We start from the raw sequence: 24,322 nt of genomic DNA, 5'->3' as shown, positions 1-24,322 counted from the left end.
TTTTCTCTTGCATACAATCAAATGAATAAAAGAGTAGTTGCAACTGATATCTCAATGCTAGTTATTCATTCAACACTTGACCATCCTGTCCATAAGGAAAAGCATTTAGATAGTTTGTCAAATGACACATACTTGAGTGTCTACTTATGGCAATCACTAAATGTATAGCCTGCTAGTTCAGGCTAATACATACATTTATTAACCTTGAATAGGCAAAATAACATTAGCATAGGAGTAATAAAAACTGATAAGCATCTACATTCCATTCTTGTCTGCGTAGAATATGTAGGGGGCAAAAAGTCCAATTTCTTCAAAAAAATGAGATTTAGAATCTGCATTTCTGAACTTGCATCTTTATAACTATTTTAAGAAGATGTAACATTCCATATTTATCCATTCTAGGGTTTACAGAATATTTTTCACTTAATGTGCCATCCAATTTACCCAAGCAGTATACTTGTTCTGTAAACAGAGTTTTAATCACTTTAATGTAAGATGATAAAATTTTGATTATCTTATGTTTTAAATTGCTGTTTGAACTGGTGTAAATAACTGTGTTGGACCTCAGAAGATGGGAACGCTCAAGTTTAGATTTCACACTGTCTTATTTTTTCCAGGGAAAACATTTGTTAAAATTGTCTTCTGGGAATCACTAGACAACTATTTACCAAAGACTTGCAGAATCAATGAGGGCTGCGCTGACAGCGATAGAGCCTTTGTCAAGGCACTATGCTCCCAAAAGAGTTAACATTTTCCCACAAGTTGGAATGAACTTGTTCTCTTACAACAGATGATTGATTTTTAAACTTCTAAAGCTATGTAATTATATAATGCAATGGTGAATAATTCACAAGGTCCAGCCATAATTCACAAGATATATCGCTCGAAATAAGCTATTATGATTTCATACTGTTACTGGAATGGGTTAAAGGTTCTAAAGATCAATTCAGAAACAGGTTGCTTCACAACTCTGCTATGAATCATTATGAGGGGATAATCTTGCAAGAAAATTTGACAGTAAAACTAATGTATAAAGCGCTTAATTTTTATACATCCTGTTTATTTAATGTGCTTTTGCAGGATATAAATAATGGCAAAAATTACAAAATTTGTAACTGGAATCCCAAGCATATGTACAGTATCAACTGCAGCGAAGTCCACTATTTTATCCCCATACATTTTCATTTTAGTACCATGTGTACAGTGTTTTTTTTTAAAACTGCCAAATTACTACATACATTTATTAACTGTGAATAGGCAAAATATATACAAGGAAACTGCATTGTTCAAGTACTATAATACTGTATTAAAAGATTAACACTGAATTGAACTAAAATTCAGTCCAACCATACAATATACATTTGATTATCAATTACAACCCAAGCTCTAATAATCATCCCTTATTTTATATTTGGGTGACCAGTATCATTAAGCCCAGCTTAGTTTCTATATCATATAAAAATAATGTAACATTGAAACAACTTAAGACCATTATTACACAAGTTCAATAAGGATTCTAAAATAAACATTAAATTGATTCACAATAAGATTTTGCTTAAATGGAATGGTGAAATGCAACTATAATCATCACCATCCTTTGTAATGCTGTCTGTGCATACCACAGTTAAACTCTACCTCAATGTGGTTTTAAAAGATAATGTAGGATATTATGTCACTACATCTTTTTTTGCAAACAAAGTGAGAAAATCATTCTCATGTTTCAAGCTTAGTTGCTCCAGGTAGTAAATCGGATGATTGTGGTTTTACGGGTTTAGTTCAGAAAAGTTGTGTGCATTGGTTTGAAATAAATCAGGTCTTAGTATATGTCTGAAATGAAAGATACTACATAGAGAATCATTACATAACTCTTCTTATACTACAGAACAGAATGTGTTCATTGTGCCAAGTTTCATTTAAATTTGACAATTACATGTGCAGTTAATGTATTCTAAGATAGCCAACACTTCTCATCTACCTTCTGCATCTAGCACTGTTAGATTGTTGAGGTATCCAGTGCACTGCTTGAATACAGTCTGTTTTCACCTGCAGTGCGATGCTGCTGGTTTGCAACACATTTAATACTTCTCCAATCCATGAGGGACTTCACCAACACAGTAATTGGCTACATTAGAATGGCTGTGGGGGGTTTTCGCTGCAGAGAAGTTTCACTTTTAAAAAAGAATTTACTATTTTTGCCCCTCACTTTTACACAAGCGGATGTACATTATGAAATTGGCAATCTATAAACACTGTGTGGAAATAAGACCGAAAAATGGCAACTATGGTTCATATGTGCAAAACTCTTCAGTTTTTTTGTCTATTTTCCAAACTTTTTTTAAATTCTTTCACATTTTAGGAACGAGATGTTAAATGACTACTGTTTATGTGAAAATAAATAACTACATCTGCAGTAACCACTTAGCTAAAGGAGAAAAAAAGACTTTATTTTCAGTGCAGATCAGTTTTAAAATGAGGGCCAGAATCTCTGAAGGAATTGCTCTGAGTAAATGTGCATGTGTTGTGACGTTCCCAGTAAAACAATAGTTAATATTGCCTAAAGCAGTCAGCAACTCAGAGCAGTCATTTCAAAACTGAAGCAGTTATTGAAAGATATTAGCTCAGTCATTCCCATCATTATCCCAAGGCTGCAATAGATAAATCACAGCTTTTTTGTTAAAAAGTGTTAGTCGAAAAGGGATAAAAACTGCTTAGTCAAAAAGGGATAAAAACTGCTTTTAGCAGCATTCAGGTTTTCAGATGGGCAGAAGAGATCTTCAGAATTAGTCCGCTGATTTCTTCATAAGCTGAAACGACCTCAACAAAGATGAAAAAAAGTGTAACTCCAGTGCCAAGAGTAAATTCTCTAAACTGAATCAGCTTAGGTTCTTTTGATGGACTGATTTATAATGCGCCAGAGACAGTTGCCGTGTGTCAGTGTCATTCCTGTTGCTACAGTGGGAGGAATGAAAAAGGAAAAGAACAGCTTCATGCAGTGATGACAGTAACTGTGTAAGGTCACTCAGCGAGTGCAGTTTTCCTCTCGACTGGGTTAGAGATCACCAGAGGAGAAAAAATGTGCTGCTTGCAGTGATTGCTCAAAAAAGTGCAAAGGCACAGAAAGAAGAGGAGAAATAATGCTTAGAATATTGTGGTCTCATATTTAGTGTTCATCACCCTTTTCGATTCTTGCCCTGGTTCCACAATCCAAGGTACATTAGTATGAGTCTTTTGTTCCATAAGAGGCTGATCGATCTGGAAAGGAAAATGAGTTGTTCATTAACATATAGAATTATTTGTTCCTGAAGAAAATAATACTAATAAAAATGGAAAAACATATTGGAGCTTGTGGAGCTATCTCCACAAACAGTTAAGTTCAAATTCTCTGACATACAGCAGAGTACATTTACATTTCAATTCTACTGAACCAACCAGGGGGTTTATTTTAATATTCTAATAACAAAACAGAGCAGCCCCATCACACTTATGCCCTTAGCTACTCCAAATGGAAAACCTGGCTTCCATGCAAACTGAATATTCAGATACATTGGAAACCAGGGGGAAAAATATCCTTGTAATGGGGACCCCCACACCCACATCCTCTTCAGCTCTTTGAAATTGTTCAATTGTTAATCAGGTTTGTGTCCAAAATAAATTTTAAAAAGGGCTTAAACAAAGGGATAATCACACAATATAGAGGAAAAGGATGCTTTTCTTACTAAAACAATTTAAAGTTAAACTATACTATGAAATTATGCATTAAAGATTTGGGGAACAATCACCTCTAGAATTATTACTGAAAGTGCAATGAATGTTGAAATACACTAAATTTTGATTTATAATAATTAATACTTGTGACTATTTTAAAATACATACATTGCCACTCCCAACAACCCTTAACTTTACTGTACATTAACTAGGTGAATAATTTACTGTGCTCCAAATATCTTTTAAACTCACAGTTCCAATGATTTTGTTTAGACGCCAGTACTGAATATAATAAGTGAAAATGAAGGCCTTCAAGAGCTTTTATAAAAGAACTTGTCACGGTTGAAAACCTGCACTAATGCAGATGAAGACTTCAGCTAACTAGGATATTTTTTGTTTGTAAATCTTCAAATCATCGTATAACAAACAGTAACTATGCAAAGCATTGTGCACATGTACAAAATCTACAGTAAGCAGATTGGCAAGGAATGCAGCATGCTGTTGCCCAAACCTACTGTGCCACAGAAAGAAAGGATGCAGGCTTGTGTTTACATCCTCTGTCATGGCACACGGCAAGTTCCTGATTGTAGTTGTGCTGTTGGGGAGGTGCTGTTGAGCGGAGGCCTGAAAGCGTAGGCCTGAAAGGAGAGTCAAGCCAGACCTCTTTCACACACCATTAAGATCTCATTCCAGAGACATCTCAGCACATGGGGGACAGGTTTCCTACCTGAGTACGGGGAGAGGGGCAGGAGGAGAAGTAAGAAAAATGCATTTTAAAATGGGGGCAAAACAAAATCAAGAGAGACATGAACAATTTTTCCCATTGCTGCATGATGTTTAGAAATTTGGAAATGTGAACCTTTTGTGTTCATTTTAAATTACACTATTTAGACGATTACAGCATAGGCCAGCTGCAAAAGACACGTACCTAGTGTTTTACAGAAACTGGTCTTTGATGAAATCATGTAAAAAAAGACCATTCGTTGTTGGTATCCGGCTTATTACCATTCTGCATCTCCTAAAGACGGTGCGATTCAGACTGTTACAAGGGGAAATCTCACCACAGCACAATTTATTGTTATTGTGCGTAAACAACACATCATTAAAAACACTGATAAATTATAGTTCAATTTGTATGTTAAGGCATTTTATCTATAACTTAAGACAGAAATATATTTTAAGAACTCTCTGTGAAGTCTATGTGGAACTAAAGTACAGCACTTATAGCTAGCAACAAAAGTGGGAAAAGTGGGTATTTCTTGCTTATAAATTCTTTCAATTCCTCATTTAAAAATTACATAAAATCCAGCAGATAGCTCACGCAGGTTTTAAAATCTGCAAAACTAGACTGTTACCAGCAATAAACTGTTTTTTACACTAATACATTCAAGAGTTTCCTTGCATAATAGTAATAATCCTCGCATTGCCTTCCAGTCCCAAAGCTCGTCACAGAATTTACTGTGAAGAGAAGTGGATGAGTATTTGTTAACGAACGTGGCCAATTTTACAACACCAATGTCACACCATGAAGTGAATGAGCACCTTTTATTTGGGAGATTGTTGGCGAGGGCAGTGGGAGAATTTCCCTTCTCTTCTCAAATAGTATCATGGGATCTTAAACATCCACCCGAACAGGCAGACGGAACCTCGGTCTAATATCTCAATTTGAAGGACGGCACTTCCAACAATGGAACACACCCTCAACACTGCATTTGAGTGTCAAGTAAAAATATGTGAGTTCAAGTCCCGATGTGGGGCTTCAACCCACAACCTTCTGACTCAGAGGCAAGAGTGCTAACGATAAATTGCCGTATATTTGATGTACCAGATATTTTGTTAGTGATGTAAAACTCAAATCGGAGTCCTTCAGTTGGAAGGAAAGAAATACTCAAGAAGATCATTTCGATTTATTAGCAAGACAGCAAACTGCAGATTTATAAAGTTAATTAACAGCATTGATCATATATTTGGAATTATTGGTTATTAAGAACACGTTATTTATCTTGCGTTGATATAACTTAGGCTGCCTTGAAATGGGCTAATTATAACCAAACTTGCACCTGTACTTTCAATGCACTGTTAAGTAAGCTGCTTTATTTGGACACGGGCTCCTTGGAGCAATTTTCTATCCTATGCATTCAACGTTGCATGCCGTAAACAAAAGAAAAATCAATCTTTAGATGTTAACACAATCACCACACTTATACATTCCAGATGAAATCACTTTTTAAGACATTTTAATAGATTGCCAACATTTACATCTAGATCCTAAAATAATAAATACAGCAGCTCAAAATTCCACAATAACCCAGATTTAAAATACATTCCTGAACCACAGAAACTTTAACTGATTATATTTTGAGGTATGTCAAACATTACATTGTTTTTAAAGGAGATGGTGGGTTACATTACTGACAGTTTGTATTAGGGCATTAGGGCTATATAGCAAAGATCATTCCCCCAGTTTTCATTCCTGGGAAGCACAGCGACGTCTGAAGATAGCCAAGATACCACCAAAACAAAACTGAAACACTAAAAAGCAGGAGATCCACATGCACTGCACATTTATTCAGTAAATCGGGTTTAAGGAAACAATTTGAAACTATCTTTAATGAAATCAAGGATCTTTGTGTTAGGATTAGGTAATGAATACAGCACTGTCGGCTAAAATTCAGTGTGTATCCATCAGGGTCTGCTACTCCAGCTGCTCAGTCTGTTTTCCTTGCAAGGTATTTCAAACAAGAGAGACTGGATTAAACAGAAGTGGATCAGAAAACCTATCGAAGTATGGATTTTAATTCAGGCTCGTATCTCGTATCATTTGTATTTATTATACACAATTGAAAATAATCTCCCCTGCAGTAAAAGCAACCGAATGTAAACATCAGACTGCTCCACTTCAGAAGGAATGATTAGTGTCAACCACTGCAGAAATATATTCTCTTCCATTTTAATTTTGTAATTATTTTATCCTAATTAGTCTTCAAATAAAATGTTTTAGACTTATTGTTTTTACAGTAATCGAGTTTCCATCGGCTCTTTTACATTCATCCAAGCGCATGACACTTGCTGCTCAGGTAATGTTGAATTTGACACTGAAACAAAGCTAAGAATTCAGTTAGTAGAGCAAGCTTTAAATGTGGGAATAGCTTGTCATATTTTTAATAGTGAAAAATTTGAGCATATTTAAGTTTTGTAAACCTTAGGTTGTCCACCCCAATTGCCTATAGATTATCTTAACCACTCATATATATTTTTTTCAAATAAAATCACATAAAGCCAATCACGCAATTTCTCAAGATTGCTTTTGCATTTAAAAAATACATGAATTTTAACCTCGTCTGCTTAAGGGAATGTGCTAGTGCACAGGAAAGGAGAGACTCAGACAGACAGACGCGGTGACGCATACAAAGAAAAAAGACCTGGAACCGGTGCGTCACAGAATAATGAAACTTGGATAGAAGAAGAGGAGGATGGGGAGGCCTGTGAGGGGTGTAAATATGATCTAAGGACCATCTGCTATTTGGAAATTTCACCTAAGTAAGATAAGTGTAAAGTGGAATAAAGCTATACATAAACATCACCCCCAAACCCCCCCACCCCAAAGAATCACACTCCTCAGCAAATGAGTTACTTTCACACAATTTCTGGCCCCATCTATGCCACATATTATAAAGGGTAAAACATGCTCTCCTTGGACACTAAATATCAAGCTGCCAAGAGGCAGTTGTGTCAGAACAGCCCACTGTGAACTCCCCCTATTTTGCTTCCTTCAAGCTGCAGGAATGCTTCATCTCTACTATCAGCCTCCCTGATGTCCCAGCTGAAATTGAGAACTTGCCAAATGTGGTGCACAACCACCTTGGTGATATGTTGACTTGCTTCTTTTTATGCCATATCTTTAAACTAGAGTAAAAGCTACTTTGATTAGCTCTCACAAGAGCAACTAGATTTGATAATCACTTTTATTCAATCTCAAAGTTGCACCATGACAAAGTACCATGCTATTTAAAAGTTAGAATTACATTAATTTAAAAGTAACTTTAAAATGTGTTAACCTGTACAGTGTACTGCAAATAATGGAGACTAAGATCCAAGATAAAAAGTTGGCTATATTTCTCAGGAAACTGAGTCTGAACAAAAACAGCTTCAAACCTGATTGATAAGCCAGACAGGCTGGTCAACCATCAACAGTCCCATGAATCACTACAGAACTGACTCACTTTACAAACTTAACTTGTATATTTCCTCAGAGCTAATTCAGCCCTACAGAGTCTCTGCCCCCTATTATGCCTTAACTCATGGTATCCATGATATGAACCTTGAAAACACGGGAGAGCTGATTAGACAAGACAAGATTTGAATCCAGAGCTTCCAGACCCATGGACGTTGGTTTGCTCTCTATTTCTTCCCTTCAGTCACAGTTCCATCTCTTACAAAACAAACGTTATGTTTGCTCCAATACAGAAATAGAGCTTCATTCACTTTACCCTGATATCACTGGTGCTGAGATTCAGTGCTTCACTGCTCAAAAGGGACATTGGTCTACATGTGACGTTTGGCACACCAGATTAATCACAACTGGTTTTACTAACAGGACGACAATAGGACTATATTCCTATCATTCACAATTAAGCTTAAAGAAGAAGTTTGGAAATGGACAGCTTCTGACTGAGCAGAAGATTGATTATGAAACTGGAGGCTCTATTTAAAAAAACTGATATTTATATAAATCCAGGATACAGGGAGGCAAACATAGTCAGGTTTCCTGGTGTCTCAGGACAAACATGGCAGAAGTATATAAAAATAAAAAAAATCATAGATTAAATGTACAACAGTACATTCAACAGCATTATGTCTGCAAAATAGCAGCACTGTGAAACTCTGAAACACAATTAACAATGCTGTTTATCACTGATACTGGGATCAAACACAGAATGATGCTCAGAGATTCCTATTTGCACATCTGAATTCATACTTAAAACATCTGGGGGCCTGTGCAGCTGAACTGCAATGATCCAACCCTGAACTTCTTGAGGGAAGGAGCTGGAGAGTGGAATCAATAAAAATAACAATGGGACAGACACAATGGGCTGAAAGGCTTCCTGTGTTGAAAATGTCTGTATTTTTATTTCTCCCCTTTTTCACCAGAGCTGAGAGGGGTAAGAGAGAGAAAATGTCCAGGGTCACTTTTTAAACCGATTTCCATGCTTATTGCATGTTAAGCAATCCTGCAACCAAATTTTACCAGCAGCCGTCCTGTCACTAATATACGATTCAGCCAAGTAACAGTGCTCAGGAGAATCAATGGGCCAATAGAAAAGTGAGGGCATAATTTTTCCACGGAATCAACTATAAAAGGCACCGTCTTCTTAAAAACCTGTTTCCTTGTCCCTGGGCACTGCTGGCTGTTTACCCATCATTACTGTAGGCAGTGCAGCTCTGGACGCAAATGTGGGGTGCACCGTGAGCGGGAAATGGGCTTCACTCCACCTCCGAGGCCCTGCTGCTGAAATTGTCTGTATGAGTATGTTTGTGAATGAGTGTGTCTGTGTGTGACTCTCTATATACGTGAGTCTCTCTGTGTTTCTGAGTGTGTGTGTTTCCCTTTGTCTGTGAGTATATTGTCTCTCTCCATCTGTGAGTGTGTGTATCACTCTGTCTGTGAGTGTGAGTTTCTCTTTGGGTCTTTGTGTCTGTGTTCATTGGCGGGCCCTGAGAGGCAGGAGGTGGTGACCTCCTGAAGCTCTGCAATCATGGAATCATACAATTTTACAGCACAGAAGGAGACTATTCAGCCCATCTTGTCTGTGGCAACTCTTTCAAAAGAGCTATCCAATTCAATCCCAATCCCCCTGCAAACTTGTCCTCCCCAAATAATTATCTACTTCTCTCTTAAAAGCTGTTTTTGAATCGGCTTCCACCACCCTTTCAGGCAATGCGTGCCAGATCTGAACAATTTTCTTTGTGAAAAAGATTCCCCTTTGTTTCTTTTAACAACTATTTTAAATCGGTGTCCTCAGGTTACCAACCCACCCGCTAGTGGAAATAGTTTCTCCTGGTTCACCCTATCGAATCTCCTCATAATCCTGAAAACTACTATTAAATCTCCTCTTAACCTTCTCTGCTCCAAGGAGAATAATCCTAGCTTCTCTGGCCTCTCCTGATAACTGAAGTCCCTCATTCCTGGTACAATCCTGGTACATCTCCTTTGCAACATCTGCAATGGCTTGACATCCTTCCGAAAGTGTGGTGCCCAGAACTGAACACAGTACTCTAGCTGAGGCCTAACCAGTGTTTTATAAAGGTTCATTATAACTTCCTGACTTCTGTATTCTATGCTTCTATTTATAAAGTCTAGTATCCCGTATGGTTTTGTAACAGCTTTATCTACTTGTCCTGCCACCTTCAAAGATTTGCTTATGTGAACCCCCAGGTCTCTCTGTTCCTTCATCCCCTTTAAGAATGTACCATCAGCTTATATTGCCTCTCCTCATTCTTCTTCCAAAAATGCATCACATCACACTTGCAGTCTGCTACTATCCTCCTCACTGTTTACTACTTTTCCTTTGGAAAAAATTTGGAAATTGTACTCCCTGCACCCAAGTCCAGGTCATTTATACAGATCAAAAACAGCTGTGGTCCCATTACTCTCCCTAAGCGACACTACATTTCCCTCCAGTCAGGAAAAAAACCGTTCACTACGACTCTTTGCTTTCTCTCTCCCAGCCAGTTCTGTATCCATGTTGCCACTGTCCCTTTAATACTGTGGGCTTCTATTTTGCTTACAAGTCTCTTATTTGGCACTTCATCAAACGCCTTTTGCTGTTGGAAGGGCAATCAGATGGGTCGGTAAAACCCTCCAGGGTTGTGGAAGGTTTCAAGTGCCCCATCTGCTCACTCACAGCATATGGTACATGTGGGGACCAAAGCAGGCGAGAATCGGTTAAAATCAAAACAAATAAAATAAATCGTATTTATTACTCCAAATCTTTTATTCAACACCTTATCCTACAGCAGCCCATTGGATAACCTCTACAAAGTTCATCAAACTGAAAATCTCCACTGAGTTAAGTGAAGAATTGTAGAATTAAATTTTTATTTTTTCAAAGAGCAGTGTTCAGAAGTTCAGAAAGGAAACATGCTCTGGCACTCTGATTAATTTCCATAAATTGCAATTTCTGACAATCAGCTTCTGTTTTTGAGCTACTTCAGTGCTAAACAGGAATAAAAAGACTGTTGTGGTCTATCAGCCAAGGGCGAGAATACCATATGATCTCTTCAATTCCCCAGCAAGAGGGAAAAGAGAGTTGTTGCATGATATATGTTTAAGCTAATTAGTCGTCTGGTGAAATATTAGGGAAACACGTTTTATTCTTGGTCATTCCTAAACTACATCCATCTTGCAGTCAGAATATTTTCTATGGCTCTCACTTGAAAGATCATGGGTTATCCATATTTTTTTACCTGATCTTTTTAGTTAAAATCTTGTGATAAAAGCATTTTAAAAAGAAAATCTATCTTAAACAGAATTAATCAATGCAGGTATTTTGTTTAGGCTCTCCTTACAATGCGTATAAAAATACATCACTATTATCAATGGGATATTAGCCTTTATATATGGCAATTCCACTGTAAATCTGTAACTCTCCAAGTGCTATTAATAGCCAATGGAGCTGTGAAAGAGGCCAGAGTAGACAGCTCACAAGCAAAACCCAAAAGTGCCATCATTAATCATCCATTTCCTAAGTTGCCTGCATATGATGACTGAGCAAATGATTCAGACAATGTGCATGAACCCTAGACTATTAAAATAAATTATTATTCATACAGCAGTGACAAATACAATGAGAACAAGATAGTGATGAAGGGACATGGAGCAAACAAAGACAGAGAAACTGGCATTTAGAATACAATTGCTAGATTGAGAAACAGAGTAATATTGTGGTACAGCGTTTTCATGTAGCTGTAACCAGTTCTGGTACTATGCTACATACAGTAGCTTCTTCAGGCTTGAACAAAAGTTCAATAAATAATTTAATATTACACAAGCAGATATTCCTCAAAATTGGCTATAAACATGTATCCAATTATTAAATGTATGATGATTCTTTTCAGGATAATACAGTCATCCGAAATCTTCCAATATTTGAGATCTATATGACAGATTCTACCCAAGTAGAGAATATTTTGAGCTGGTGTATTTCTCTACAGTTTTTTAAAAAATAATTATCTGCTATACACTGCATTTGCTGATTTTAAACTAAAAGCCTTATTTTTTTAAAAATTGCTGCCTTTGGCATTCTCAATAGACCAAGAAAAGTGGGCAGATAACTCGCTTTGAGATATCACACCTATCACACTCTAAAAGAGGCTTCGAGAAGGTGAAAATGGTTTGGGTTAATCATTTTCCTGAAAGTGTATCTGATACCTGGCAGCAAGCGCTAAAGGGATTTGATTCATTTATACTTAAGTATTTGAAGCAGTGTTTATTAGACTGGGTTATGAATTTCCTTTTCACTTTCACTGATCACATGCTGATAAACCTTTGAGGTTAGAAACCCTACATGATTAATGATTAACATTCAGAGCCAGTGACTGTATTTCTTGGACTCATAATGGTTCTTCTGCAAATGACAAAAGAAGGCTTTTGCTTGTCACAGTTCCCTATGGCGAAATTTCAGTGCTCGATTTACTCCTGGCTTCAACTCACTTGCAACACGTATACACCAAGTGCATTCTAGACAGCAATCCATTTGTATTACTATTGAAAGGTCATTTTTTAAACTGATTTCCTTCTAACTGCTTATTGCATGTTAAACAATCTTGCGCCCAATTTTTACCAGTAGCCTTGCTGTCACTAATATATGTTTCTGCCAAGTAACAGTGCTCATGAGAATCAATGAATTTCTTAGTGCCAATAATAAGTACAAGTTGTTTCAATGCATCTATCTGCTTAGTAGCCTCTTACCACAGATTTCCGGATACTTGCTCGTGGTTTTGGGATTGGCTTGCCAATTTTATTTTCAAGACTATCTTGCATTGACGGCAGTCCATGGCCACCTTTCCTGGCTTGAAGGGCCAACTGATAGGCTACTTCAAAAGCTTGTCCAAGTGTTAAAATGATCTCATAAGCTAAATTCTGGAAGTAAAAGATGAAAAATGCTGATTTTAATGAAAATTATTTGATTAGTAGAAAACAAAAGCTGCTACACAAAATAATGAAACGGATTCCACTGTATTGTGCGTTGCGTATTGAGTTGTTGCCGATGTTGGCTGTTAATGGGATTTTCCTCCATTGTAATTATGCATTACCAAGGTATTATGCGTAAAACCAATCATAATTTCAGCCCACTTATATCTATAATAAAAACACCTCCCCTGATATCCTGGAAATGTGAAAATGTGCGTGCAAAATGAAGCAAACTCGTTGTTCTAAATAGGATATGTATTAATAAAATAATAACGCTGTACGGCGTATCTGATTAGTTTCCTTTTTGAAATATACTCAGGTATTTCTAAGAGGTCAACAGATAAATTAAACATATTTAATAATGAAAGAATCCAACTCAAGATTGATTTTAACTTAAAAAAGGAATGTATCACAATGTTCAATTATGCCCTTATATTAAACCTTTAAATAATTGTTGCTTTTGATGTATTCCACCAGATAGACACGTTTTTCTTCTGATAATCTTATAAGCAAAATTTATAAAATGATAGCTTTTAGCAAATTATGCACACACTTAATTGCATGTTGTGCTTCAAGGTTTTGCCAAAGTATTGCCATTTCAAAAGGTTGCACATCTCAGCAGTTTCTTTTGAACAGTGATTTCTAATGTCTTTATATATGCATACTCGTAACAATTGTAACTGCAACATTTTGGATCTCCATGGAAACAGCAGGACCTTTCCACTGCAGATATATCACCACTGATTCCAATGAGAGATTCTTGCAGCAGTGTGGATTCACATTACTGTAACTTATGTCTGAAACCATTCAATGAAATGTCCTTGCGTGTTCACCACTTTCTGGTTTTAATAAGGCAAATAATTAGCTGCCCAAAGAACACGAGGAAAATCTCTCCGGAAATACTGTAAAATATTTGTTTTTCTTTTAAATTTATCTTGGCTACGTAGTTTAGTTGAATTCTATTCATCAAGTTTTTTATGCTTATGAATGGACTGTACAGCAATTTATGGAATCTATTACTTGATGTATTCCACCACTTATAGGATAAGTGGAGTCCTGTAGCTCAGTGGTTAGAGCACTCGCTTTGCAAGCGAGAGACCTGAGTTCAATTCCAGACAGGGTGAAACCTTGGGCAAGTTTCCTTACTCCACACACCTAATAATAATCCCTTCAAAAAAAAAACAATAATAAATTGGTCATTTTCAATCTACGACTGTTTGTGGGACAATACAATGTTTGCCATACAAAGATTTCAACCGCTGCAAGAAAATATATTTGGTTCATCTCTAAATTTCAAATTTTTGTAAACATTCCAGGAAAATGTGACCGTTAAGATACTTCACATTTTCCAGCACACATTTGAAAGTATCGCAGGCAACACTCAGGAGTGGTGTTTAGGATCATGTTACTTAAGTGCAAATACATGAATATAAGTTAAAAAATATAATATTCTGTGTAGTAATTAGCATATTATCATGGCTCAGTTAGTAGCAAATCTTGCCCTCAAGTCAAAAGTTTGTGGATTCAAGCCCCAAGTCCCCTCTTATCATTTCATAACTAATTTACAGGAAGTTAATACCCCCTTTTCAAAGTCACTCTCCTTAACAGTCTTTCAACTTGTGCGATCTTCCTCTAAAGTGAGGGGCTGGTTGTTTCTTGTAACCCTTGCAGCCATATCAAATCAGGCCACAAGTCAGTGAATATAATGCATATCAGTTAAGTTTGTCTCTCTGTCTCACACTCACACAGATTTTACAACAGGATGGATGGTTTGGGCATTTGCATCTTAAAGTTTAAATATTATATCAAAAAGATTGGTGCATGCTTAAGATTGGTGCATGTTTAATCATGTGCATAGCATTTTAATATAAAGGCTTGGGGCTGAAGTATAATGTAGCATTTATTGTCATTTTTTTGCATTGCTCTCAATTGGTAATGATAACTTCATTTAATCTGATTGTGCAGTAATCAACCAAAACAGAAACATTACTGAAACCATGCAGCGCAAAGTGGATGTAACCTGACTCCCAGTATTTGTGGCTTATTAGTCGAGAAGAACCCAGGGAGGGAGGGAGGGAGAAATCATACAAGAGAATTACTCTACCAATGCAGAAAAACATGAAAAATGTCAAAAGACTGACCACATCAAATGCGCTGAAAACATGACAGTAGTGGTGACTTGACTTCAAATCTTTTGTGATGTAGGCAAATGTAGAAAGATCTTCAGGGTCTTGAGCAGCACAAGAAATGTTCCTAATTTCATGTTCTGTGATAATATTCTGTTGAAAACAAAAGGCAAGAGTGTCAAAATTAATCAAGCTTTTCGAACAATAGAGCGGCATGCACAATGCGAACAAGAATATACATAATTAAATACAATACTCATGATTATCGTAAAGCTCGTTATTGCTTTTGGATGGAGATACCCAAGCGCAGCACTCCTTGTCTCATTTGTCAAGACTTTAACCTTTATCAGGAGCACACTCTGTGATGTTTCTTCAATAGACAAATATCATTACATAAAGCTTTTCCACACACCTCTACAAAATGTGTCATGCAATGATTATTAAAATACTAAGATTTTCATCAATAGATTTTCCATTAGGCAAGTTTTTATTTTTTTACTTAAAAAACCTTTCATTGGTTGTGCATTATTTATGTTGAGTGTTCTTGCACATTCTGGAAGATTAAGTTATGGATATTGAGTTGACAATAATGGCCAGAAATATGATCGGAAATCAGCAATGTCAGCTTCAACAGATGATCATAGCAGTGCCTATTATAGTATAAAATATACAACTGCACTTGAACGTATGCAGAAGAAAATGATGGTATAGTTTCCTTCAATCAGAAACTAATATTTGGTAGATAGGGCGAAAGACAATGTAGAGTGACAATACTACATGAACTTATGTAATCACATTAAATGTGAATGTAGAACCAAAAAATTGTTTTAGCATTTAGAAATGTAGGATCAAAGTAAACCAGGAACACCAGTTTATTACTGACACAGGCTCTGCCACTGTTATCTGTGTGAAACATTAAATTGTTTTTTTTCTTGCTGTTCAATTAAATATTGAATAAAAGCCTGAATTTTTAAATGAGGCCATTCTAGCTCAGAGTAATTCAGAGTAATTTACTTACTTTCACACCAATCAATGAAACATTGAGTGGCTATTATATAATAATAATCCTTGCATTTGATATAGCGCCTTTCATGTCAGTATGTCTCCTCAAAGCACTGTACAGGATTTAATGTAAAGTGAGTGACAGTATTTTTGTTGGAAAATCTATCAAGCATTATGTAAAATTTAATTTATAATTATATATTTTTTAAAGTTCATGCTTCAACCTCCCATGTATTTAACTCTTAACTTTGCCATTCAACAATAAGCAGTATGTCCTGCAAATTATGTGAATTAGATCAACTTCTAGCCCTCTTTGGGTTATTGATACCATGAGGTAAGGTCAAGTAATAAATGTAAGATTGGCAGCAATCAAGGCTATGTGGATCAATTAAGTACATTGATTAATTGATGGATCTAAACGTGAATAAATGTAAGATATCACACATTGGAACAGGAAGGAATAAAAATACGTGCACGTGAATATGATTACTGACCCTTGTAAAGCTGGACTGGGAGGACAGAAACAAAAATTATGCATAAAATGAATAAGCCTTAAGATACAATGGAGGTCACCTGCAGAGATGTGGAATAGGGCATCAGATAGAGTTTATTTGTATGCGGTAACTTTAAAAAGAGTTGAAGCACTATTTAGTTAGGAACTGATTTGAGAATTATAAGGATTGGTCAAGAAAAGGGTCAAATATAGCCTACAACACAACAGTTCCATGATATAAATGGCAGCCAAGAAAAGAAACCAACCAGGAACATAAAACGCAAGATGTAAATCAGCTTGTTAGCTTTTCTTTTGTGGCATTTTGAAAATAAAAAGTAAATCTTCTTATTGCCCTTACCTGCTTAAAAAAAATTGTTACTTGTCTATGAATGATTAATGACAATCGGCAGCCAAACACTAGATTTTTCAAACGGTTACATCAGTGCAGTTTTCAACTTGCATTATTCTAAGCAGAACTCACCTTGTTTGTAGCATCGATGAACTTTACCCCCTTGTATGAGATTGAAAGTATGATTGTAGGAATCTTCTTCATTTGTTCCGAGGACTTCTAGGAAACAGAACAGTGCTTTACTTTTCCAAAACCAATGATAAAAGAGACACAATGTTACTGCATAAGTGTCACCAACTCTCTCAGATCTGAGATTGGGAAATCAATCTCTTTTGATTCATTGCATAAGTTTACTCTTGCTGACAGCAGTTCCATTTCTTGACAAGAATGCTCACTTGCAGTGTTAACAACAACAACTTGCACTTATATAGCGCCCTCCATGCAGGGTAGCGTTTCAGAGCATTTAACAGTGGTGGAGCCTGACTCCCGAGTCTCTGAGCCGGGGTGGGGGGTGGTGGGTAGAGGTGGCCATAAGCATGGTCAAAGAGGAAAGTTTTCTGGCAGAACTTGAGAAAGGGAGCAAGGTGAAGGGATTGAGGGAGAGTATTCCAGAGGTTTGGGGCATAGAAGCTGAAAGCGTGACCTCCGATGGTGGGGTGTGAGGGATGAACAGGAGGGCAGTTCCAGTTGAGGAGAGGAGCCAGGTGGTCGATTGGGGAGTGAGCAGGTCAGAGAGGTTAGGGAGGTGCCAGGGAGTGAATGGATTTGAACACGAGAGTGGGAATCTTGAAGTCGATCCGTTTAGTGATGGAGCCTAGCCAGAACTGGTGAGATGTGGATACGGATCAGTATGCGGGCGGCAGAGTTCTGAATGAGCTGGATTTTTTGAATGGTGGAGCTGGTGAGACCGGTGAGGAGTACGTTGGAGTAATCGAAGAGGGAAGTGACAAACACATGCACGAGGGTTTCGGCTGCATTTGGGTTAAAGTACGGTCGGAGGTGGGCAATGTGGCAGAGATGGAAGTAGGCAGTCCTGGTCATGGACTGGATGTGGGGGAAGAAGGACAGATTGCGGTCGAACTGAATTGCGCACTGGTTCGGTGAGTCTGAAGGAGAGCCCAGGGAGATTGACGAGTTTAGATGCGCAGGAGTGAAGATATTGATGGGATCCAAGGAGTATGGGTTCCGCCTTGTCCATATTCAGCTGCATGAAGTTTAGACTCATCCAGGCCTTAATGTCTGCCAGACAGGCTGATAGAATATCGGTGGACCTGGAGTTGGTACTGGAGGAGGCAAAGTAGATTTGTGTGTCATTCGCTTACATGTAGAAACTTACCCCATGACTGCGGATGACACCACCCAGAGGGAGCATATAGATAAGGAAAAGAAGAGGGCCAAGGATGGAGCCCTGGGGTACCCGTCCGAGGGCGGGTAGAGAAACCATTTGCTGAGGTGAAATGGAGGCAGTTGGTTAAGTAGGACTCGAATCATGCGAATGTGGTCCCACTAAGGTAGATGAGGGAGGACAAGTGGTGGAGGAGGATGGCATGGTTAACTGTGTCGAATGCAGCAGAGAGATCCAGGAGGATGAGGAGGCCTAACCCTAACCTGGTCACAGAGAGAGAGAGAATGTGGTTTGTGAGTTTGACAAGCGCTGTCTCTGTGCTGTGGGCAGGGCGAAAACCAGACAGCAGAGGCTCGAGGAGAGAGTGGAGGGAGAGATGTGAACTAGGTTAACCTACTACAATGCGGTCCAGGTCTTTGGCAAGGAAGGGAAGGTTGGAGATGGTGTGAATGATTAGAGTGATCGAGGGTGGGTTTTTTGAGGAGGTGTGTGATGACAGCGGTTTTCAGGGGGAGTGGAACAGAGCCTAAGGAGAGAGATTGGTTGACCGTGTCGGCCAGCAGGGGGAAGAGCAGGGGGGGTTGAGTGACCAGCAGCTGGGTGGGAATGGGATTGAGGCAGCAGGTGGTGAACTTCATCCGGATGATTGTGGTTGGGAGGGAGGAGAGAGAAATAGGAGTAAAGGAGTGTAAGGAAGGGGGAGTGGCAGGAGATGTGGCGGAGGGAGAAGATGGGGTGGATGATCTGGGTGGTGTGAAAGGGGACTGGGTAGTTTGGGAGGGGAAGAGGACGATGCAGCCAAGTGGATGATTTCAATTTTTGATGCAAAGAAGTCTAGGACTTCGTGCTTGATGTGACGATAGAGGGAGTTTGAGGTGGTGCACGGAGGACGTGATGGATAGAGGAAAACAGCATATTTGGATTGTTGTTTGCCTCCAGGATGACTTTGGAGTGAAAGTCAGTTACAGCTTGTGAAAGAGAGAGGCGGTAGGTGCGGAGGTGCTCGAGCCCCAGCTGGCGGTGCATCGAGCGTCCGAATTTGTGTTTTGAATGAGTGGAGATGACTGTTGTATCAAGGGGAGCAGGTGGTTTGGAAACAAACCTGGATTTCAGGGGAGCCAGGGAATTGAAGGTTGTGGAAAGCTTGATGGCTGCATCAGGATTGCTGTGGGTAGAGGGCCAGAGGGAGAGGAGATCCGAGGAAGAGAGGGATTTGTGAGGAGGTTGTATAATCAGCATTGTTAATGCTGATCATACAATCAGACAAGGCAAGTAAGAGTTGTATTGTTAATTAGAAAACTGCCAAAAGGAATAAAACCATAAGGCTCAACATTTTTACAATGGAAAAAATTATACGGCCACATGATGAGGAGTTGTCAGCTTAAATAGCTTCCAACCAGAAAAACTTAACAGAGCAAATTAGGTATGGAAATCAGAAACATAACACCATGCTGAGACATTCAGTTTTTTTTGTTCAATTCAAGATTGATTTGTTCCAATTTGATTGTTAAGGAATCTGTGTTTTCATGGGTGAAGGCTAATGCCTCATTTTGAACTGGAGCAGAAATCTATTAGTTCTAGTGTTGCTGCCAACATATACAGGAACCAAAGCACCACTTTCACTGGCAACTCAGAGGAGGAACTGGTCTCTGAGGAAGTAGTCAGTTTGAAGATAGCGATTCATGAATTTCATCTTTTCAGAGATATTATTTTTATTTTTCTTCACTGAAAATATGCATTTAGCCAGCTAACAGCACTACTGACAGTATCCAGTGGGCAGCATACCCAGCTTCTCAGCCGCAGGAGATCTGTGGTCGAGCGGAGATAGTGAAATAATTAGGAAGAAGAAAATTGTGCCTTTACAAAAGGGTGAATAAAGAAATATTCATGTAACTCAAAGTGTTGATTATTCTAGTTGGGAACATAGTATGAGAAATGATCACAAAGTGAAATCCTATATATGTATTTGTAAGAAACAAAAGATTGTTCCAGGCAAAAAGCTTTTTTCGATAGTGGAACAAGCAAGTGGGCAATGTGTAAGCACAATCACATATTTAAGTTAGTGAGAAGACATCACTTAGCAAGTTTTATGAAAAGCTTTATAATGCTTTCATGGCTTATTAAAGTGATAAGTTAACATTTATGGACAAACAGTCAAAATATTGCCTTAAAACCTATTAACTACAATATAATTTACACTTTCCCCTTACAGCGATGAAAAGATAATAGTAGTACAACAAAATATTCAGAAATCCTCAGTGCAAATCTCTTTGACCTTAAAACAAATGCAACATCTGTACCAACAGTAGTTTTGCTGTTTGACCTACAAAAAAAGATTGTGTGCAGATTTCACAATTTTCAACAATTTATGAATTTAGGAAAATGTGTTTAGAGAGTTGGCAGTGTTGGGGAGTGGAACATTCTTCCACTTTCAGCATATGTCAATATCATATAAGAACATAAGAAATCTTAGATAAAAAAAGACCAAGGTCCATCTAGTTTACCTTCCACTTTCCTGGCAGTCGCATGCACATATGTCCCGAACTACCTATGTACTATATCCCAAACTATCTATGTACTATATCCCATAATGTTATTTCCTAAAAGAAAACAATCTAATTTGTGTTTGTAGGAATCAACATTTCCTGCTTCAATTATCTCCCACAGATTTACTATTCGCTCACTGAAGTAGTGTTTTCGTAGATTCATTCTGAATTTATTCCCCTTCAATTGCAGGCCATGTCCCCTGGTTTTACTATTCTGGACAAGTTGAAACTGCCTGTCATGATCTACATTGTTCTTGCCCATTTAGAATCCTCAAACGATATCCTCTCTATCTGTGACCAGGGCTCCCTCTGCCTCCTTGACTTCTCTGCTGCGTTAACGCCATCTTCCTTCACCACCTGTTCTCCATTATCCACCTCAGTGGGACCACACTCACTTGGTTTGAGGCCTACCTTACAAACCACCAGCATTACATTTCTGTAAATAGTTTTTCTTCTCACGTCCACCTGGTCACTTGTGGGGTACCCCAAGGAACCAACCTTGACCCCTTTCTCTTCCTCATCTATAGGCTCCCTCTCGGTGATGTCATCCACAGACACGGGGTTAACTTCCACATGTATGCAGATGACACTCAACTCCACTTTTCTACCTCCAGCTACGACCCCCAGTCCCCTGATGTTCTGTCGGACATCAAGAGCTGGATGAGCGCAAATTTCCTGCAGTTAAATGTCAACAAGATGGAAGCCATACTCTTTGGCTCCCGCCGACATCTTCTGTCACAAGGCTTCAACCTCCTCAACCTACTTGGCCTGTCCTTAAAACTCTCCGAACCTGTGCGCAACTAAGGCGTCAGGTTCGATCCCCAGTTATCCTTCCTCCCGCCACATCCAGTCCCTGACCAGCACCGCTTTCTTCCACTTTCGCCACACTGCCCGTCTCCGACAATACCTCAACCCAAAAGCTGCCGAAACTCTCGTGCATGCCTTTGTCACCTCTCGGCTGGACTACTCTAACAACCCTCGCTCGTCTCCCCTCCTCCGCTATTCACAGAATCCAGCTCATTCAAAACTCCACCGCCCGCATTCTCACCTGCATCAAACTACATGCCCCAATTACTCCAGTCCTTGCCAATCTTCACTGGCTCACTGCCACAGAGAGGATTGACTTCAACATACTCACTCTAGAGTTTAAATCCCTCCATTCCTTGGCACCCCCCATCTCTCAACCTTCTCTCTCCCCCCAGCAGTACCCACTGCCTCTGCTCTTCTGGGTCCGGCCTTCTACGTGTCTCCCAAATCCTCCGCTCCACCATCGGCTGCCGAGTCTTCAACCACTAAGCCCCGAAACTTTGGAACTCCCCCCACCTCAATTGCTTTGCCTCGTCCTCTCCTTCCCCATCTTCAGGTCGTGCCTGAAGATCTTCTTCTTCGACCGCACCTATGGTCACCCTCCCCCTGGCTCGGCCTCAGGCTCTAATAATAATAATAATAATAATAATAATCCTTGCATTTGCGCTTTTCACGTCAGGAGGACATCCCAAAGCGCTTCACAGAACACACTGTAAAGTGAATTGACTGTATATTTGTGGGCGAACGCGGCAGCCAATTGCACACAGCAATGTCCCACAAACAGTCGTAGATTGAAAATGACCAATTTATTATTATTTTGGGTTTTGAAGGGATTATTATTAGGCGTGTGGAGTAAGGAAACTTGCTCAAGGTTTCGCCCTGCCTGGAATTGAACTCAGGTCTCTCGCTTGCAAAGCGAGTGCTCTAACCACTGAGCTACAGGACTCCGTCATAGTTAAGGGCCCTGAAACGCGCCCAGCATGGATCGCGCTATATAAATGCAAGTTGTTGTTGCTGTAGAATCTTAAACACAGCAATCATATCTCTTCTCAATCTTCTCTTTTCCAGTCAGAACATATCCAATTTACATCGTCACTCCTCATAGTCTCTCTATTCTTTCAATCATTCTGGTTGTCTTCCTCCGTAATCTCTCAATTTCTCCAATACCCTTTTTGTATTGCAGTGACCAGAACTGTACACAGTATGGTCTCACCAGTGATTTATCCAATGACAGGATTACCCCATTATTTCAGCTTGCTATTGATCTTTTGATACATCCTGACATCTGGTTTGCTTTACTTACTGCCAGAGCGTTGTCACGAGAGCTTCAATTTATTGTCAATCAGACTCCCAGGTCCTTTTCATTTTCCATACATATTATTTGTCTTCATTCAAATATTAGTCCCTTCTCGGATTTTTTGTCCCTATATGAATTACTTTACATTGCTCCATATTGAATTTCATCTGCCATTCTTTTGTTTAATATTTTTATAAATGATCTGGAACTAGGAATCGCCCAATTCCCAATTATGTTCAAATCCTCCTGTAACCTATCTTGTTGAGCTTTGCATTAGCTTGGTGTCATCTGCAAACTTTGCAATCCATTGTGCTTGCGACTCCTAATTCCAGATCATGTATAAAAATATTAAACAAAAGAGGTCCCAAATAGATCATGTGCTCACAGATCATCAACTAGACAAACTCCTGTAAATTCAAAGGATTTAATAGATGATCCAGATGATCCACCCATGTCTTCTCCTGCACCAGACTCTGAGAGCCCCCCGCGGATCAAATTTAAGATCCTCAACCTTAACTTCATAATTAGTAATCAATGTAAAGGATTACAGAATTACCCATAATCATTGGTTGTAGATTACATATTAAGGTAATCTGCAATTTCCCTCTATGCCCATGTATTTTCATATGCTTAAACCAACCTGCCTAGTTTGCACATGGAGCATTTACAGATTGAATTAAATCTGCAAATTAAATTACAATTTGTGGTAGTTCACCTAAGATTTTGGATGCATTAGGGAACTCACGGACTCTGTTCAAACTTTCAGGATTGAGAACCTATATATTCTTCAGAGAGATTTTCACACCATCATTCTTGCCAAATTCAGACATGAGGGGACCAATGTACCATTTCACCACACAACGCTTCATTATGCTGATTAAGAACCATATTGACCTATTCCTCATAAATAGTTCCCTGAAAGTGAAGGAAATAAAATATTACGGTACCAGTATTCCATCTCTGCCAAGACGTACCCGCATCTTTGAACATGCATCCTGCGTTGACTCTGTTCCTCGCAACTCCTTCACCAACATAGAACCTAAATACTGAGGGTAGAAAAGACAATTACTTTTCTAGTGCATTCTCGGTCTTTATTTAAATTTTAAAAAATCATAATAAATGGCTTCAAATGATTTAACATCGCTAATGAAAATTAATTTAAATTCTGTATTAAAATACTATTTAATCCTACGTATAATATTGAGGCTAGAAAACAGTTTGTGAAGTTTATGGGCATACGTTGCAGAGCCATCAACTGTACTCCATGTGGTAAGCTGGTGGCAGATACTCAATAGGTACTTACATATGCTTCATAATCACAGGACTGGAAGATGAGTTTTTCAGGATGGTGTTGCCAGTACTGTACAGGTGTAGATGATGTAGCTTCATTTGGAGGCCGAAGAGTGATAGAAGGCTCACTCCATTCCGCCTGCTGAGTTTGAAAAGGCAATTAGATTAC

At 38.7% G+C, this 24,322-nt stretch overlaps 1 protein-coding gene across 18 annotated transcripts in view; it reads right to left on the bottom strand.

Moving 5' to 3' along the window:
- Nucleotides 1-1,043: 1,043 nt before the first annotated feature.
- Nucleotides 1,044-24,322, bottom strand: part of anks1b (ankyrin repeat and sterile alpha motif domain containing 1B) — a 455,240-nt gene continuing 431,961 nt past the window's right edge. For 14 of the 18 annotated variants that reach the window (XM_007907724.2, XM_007907726.2, XM_007907731.2 and 11 more), the window contains 6 exons: nucleotides 24,167-24,295; nucleotides 23,811-23,909; nucleotides 17,001-17,087; nucleotides 15,040-15,177; nucleotides 12,677-12,847; nucleotides 1,044-3,252 (listed from right to left, as the gene is read on the bottom strand). In XM_007907724.2, coding sequence (XP_007905915.1) covers nucleotides 3,139-3,252; nucleotides 12,677-12,847; nucleotides 15,040-15,177; nucleotides 17,001-17,087; nucleotides 23,811-23,909; nucleotides 24,167-24,295 — 738 coding nt within the window. In that variant the 3' untranslated portion in view covers nucleotides 1,044-3,138. Of the gene's footprint in view, nucleotides 3,253-4,633; nucleotides 4,724-12,676; nucleotides 12,848-15,039; nucleotides 15,178-17,000; nucleotides 17,088-23,810; nucleotides 23,910-24,166; nucleotides 24,296-24,322 lie in introns of all 18 variants that reach the window. The other 4 variants (XM_007907730.2, XM_007907725.2, XM_007907728.2 and 1 more) reach the window with 4 other exon arrangements.

This window comes from Callorhinchus milii, unplaced genomic scaffold (assembly GCF_018977255.1).
Source record: "Callorhinchus milii isolate IMCB2004 unplaced genomic scaffold, IMCB_Cmil_1.0 Scaffold5, whole genome shotgun sequence".
Taxonomy (NCBI): Eukaryota; Metazoa; Chordata; class Chondrichthyes; order Chimaeriformes; family Callorhinchidae; genus Callorhinchus; species Callorhinchus milii.
The sequence above is the reverse complement of the archived record's forward strand: the minus strand, read 5'-3'. Positions and strand labels throughout refer to the sequence as shown.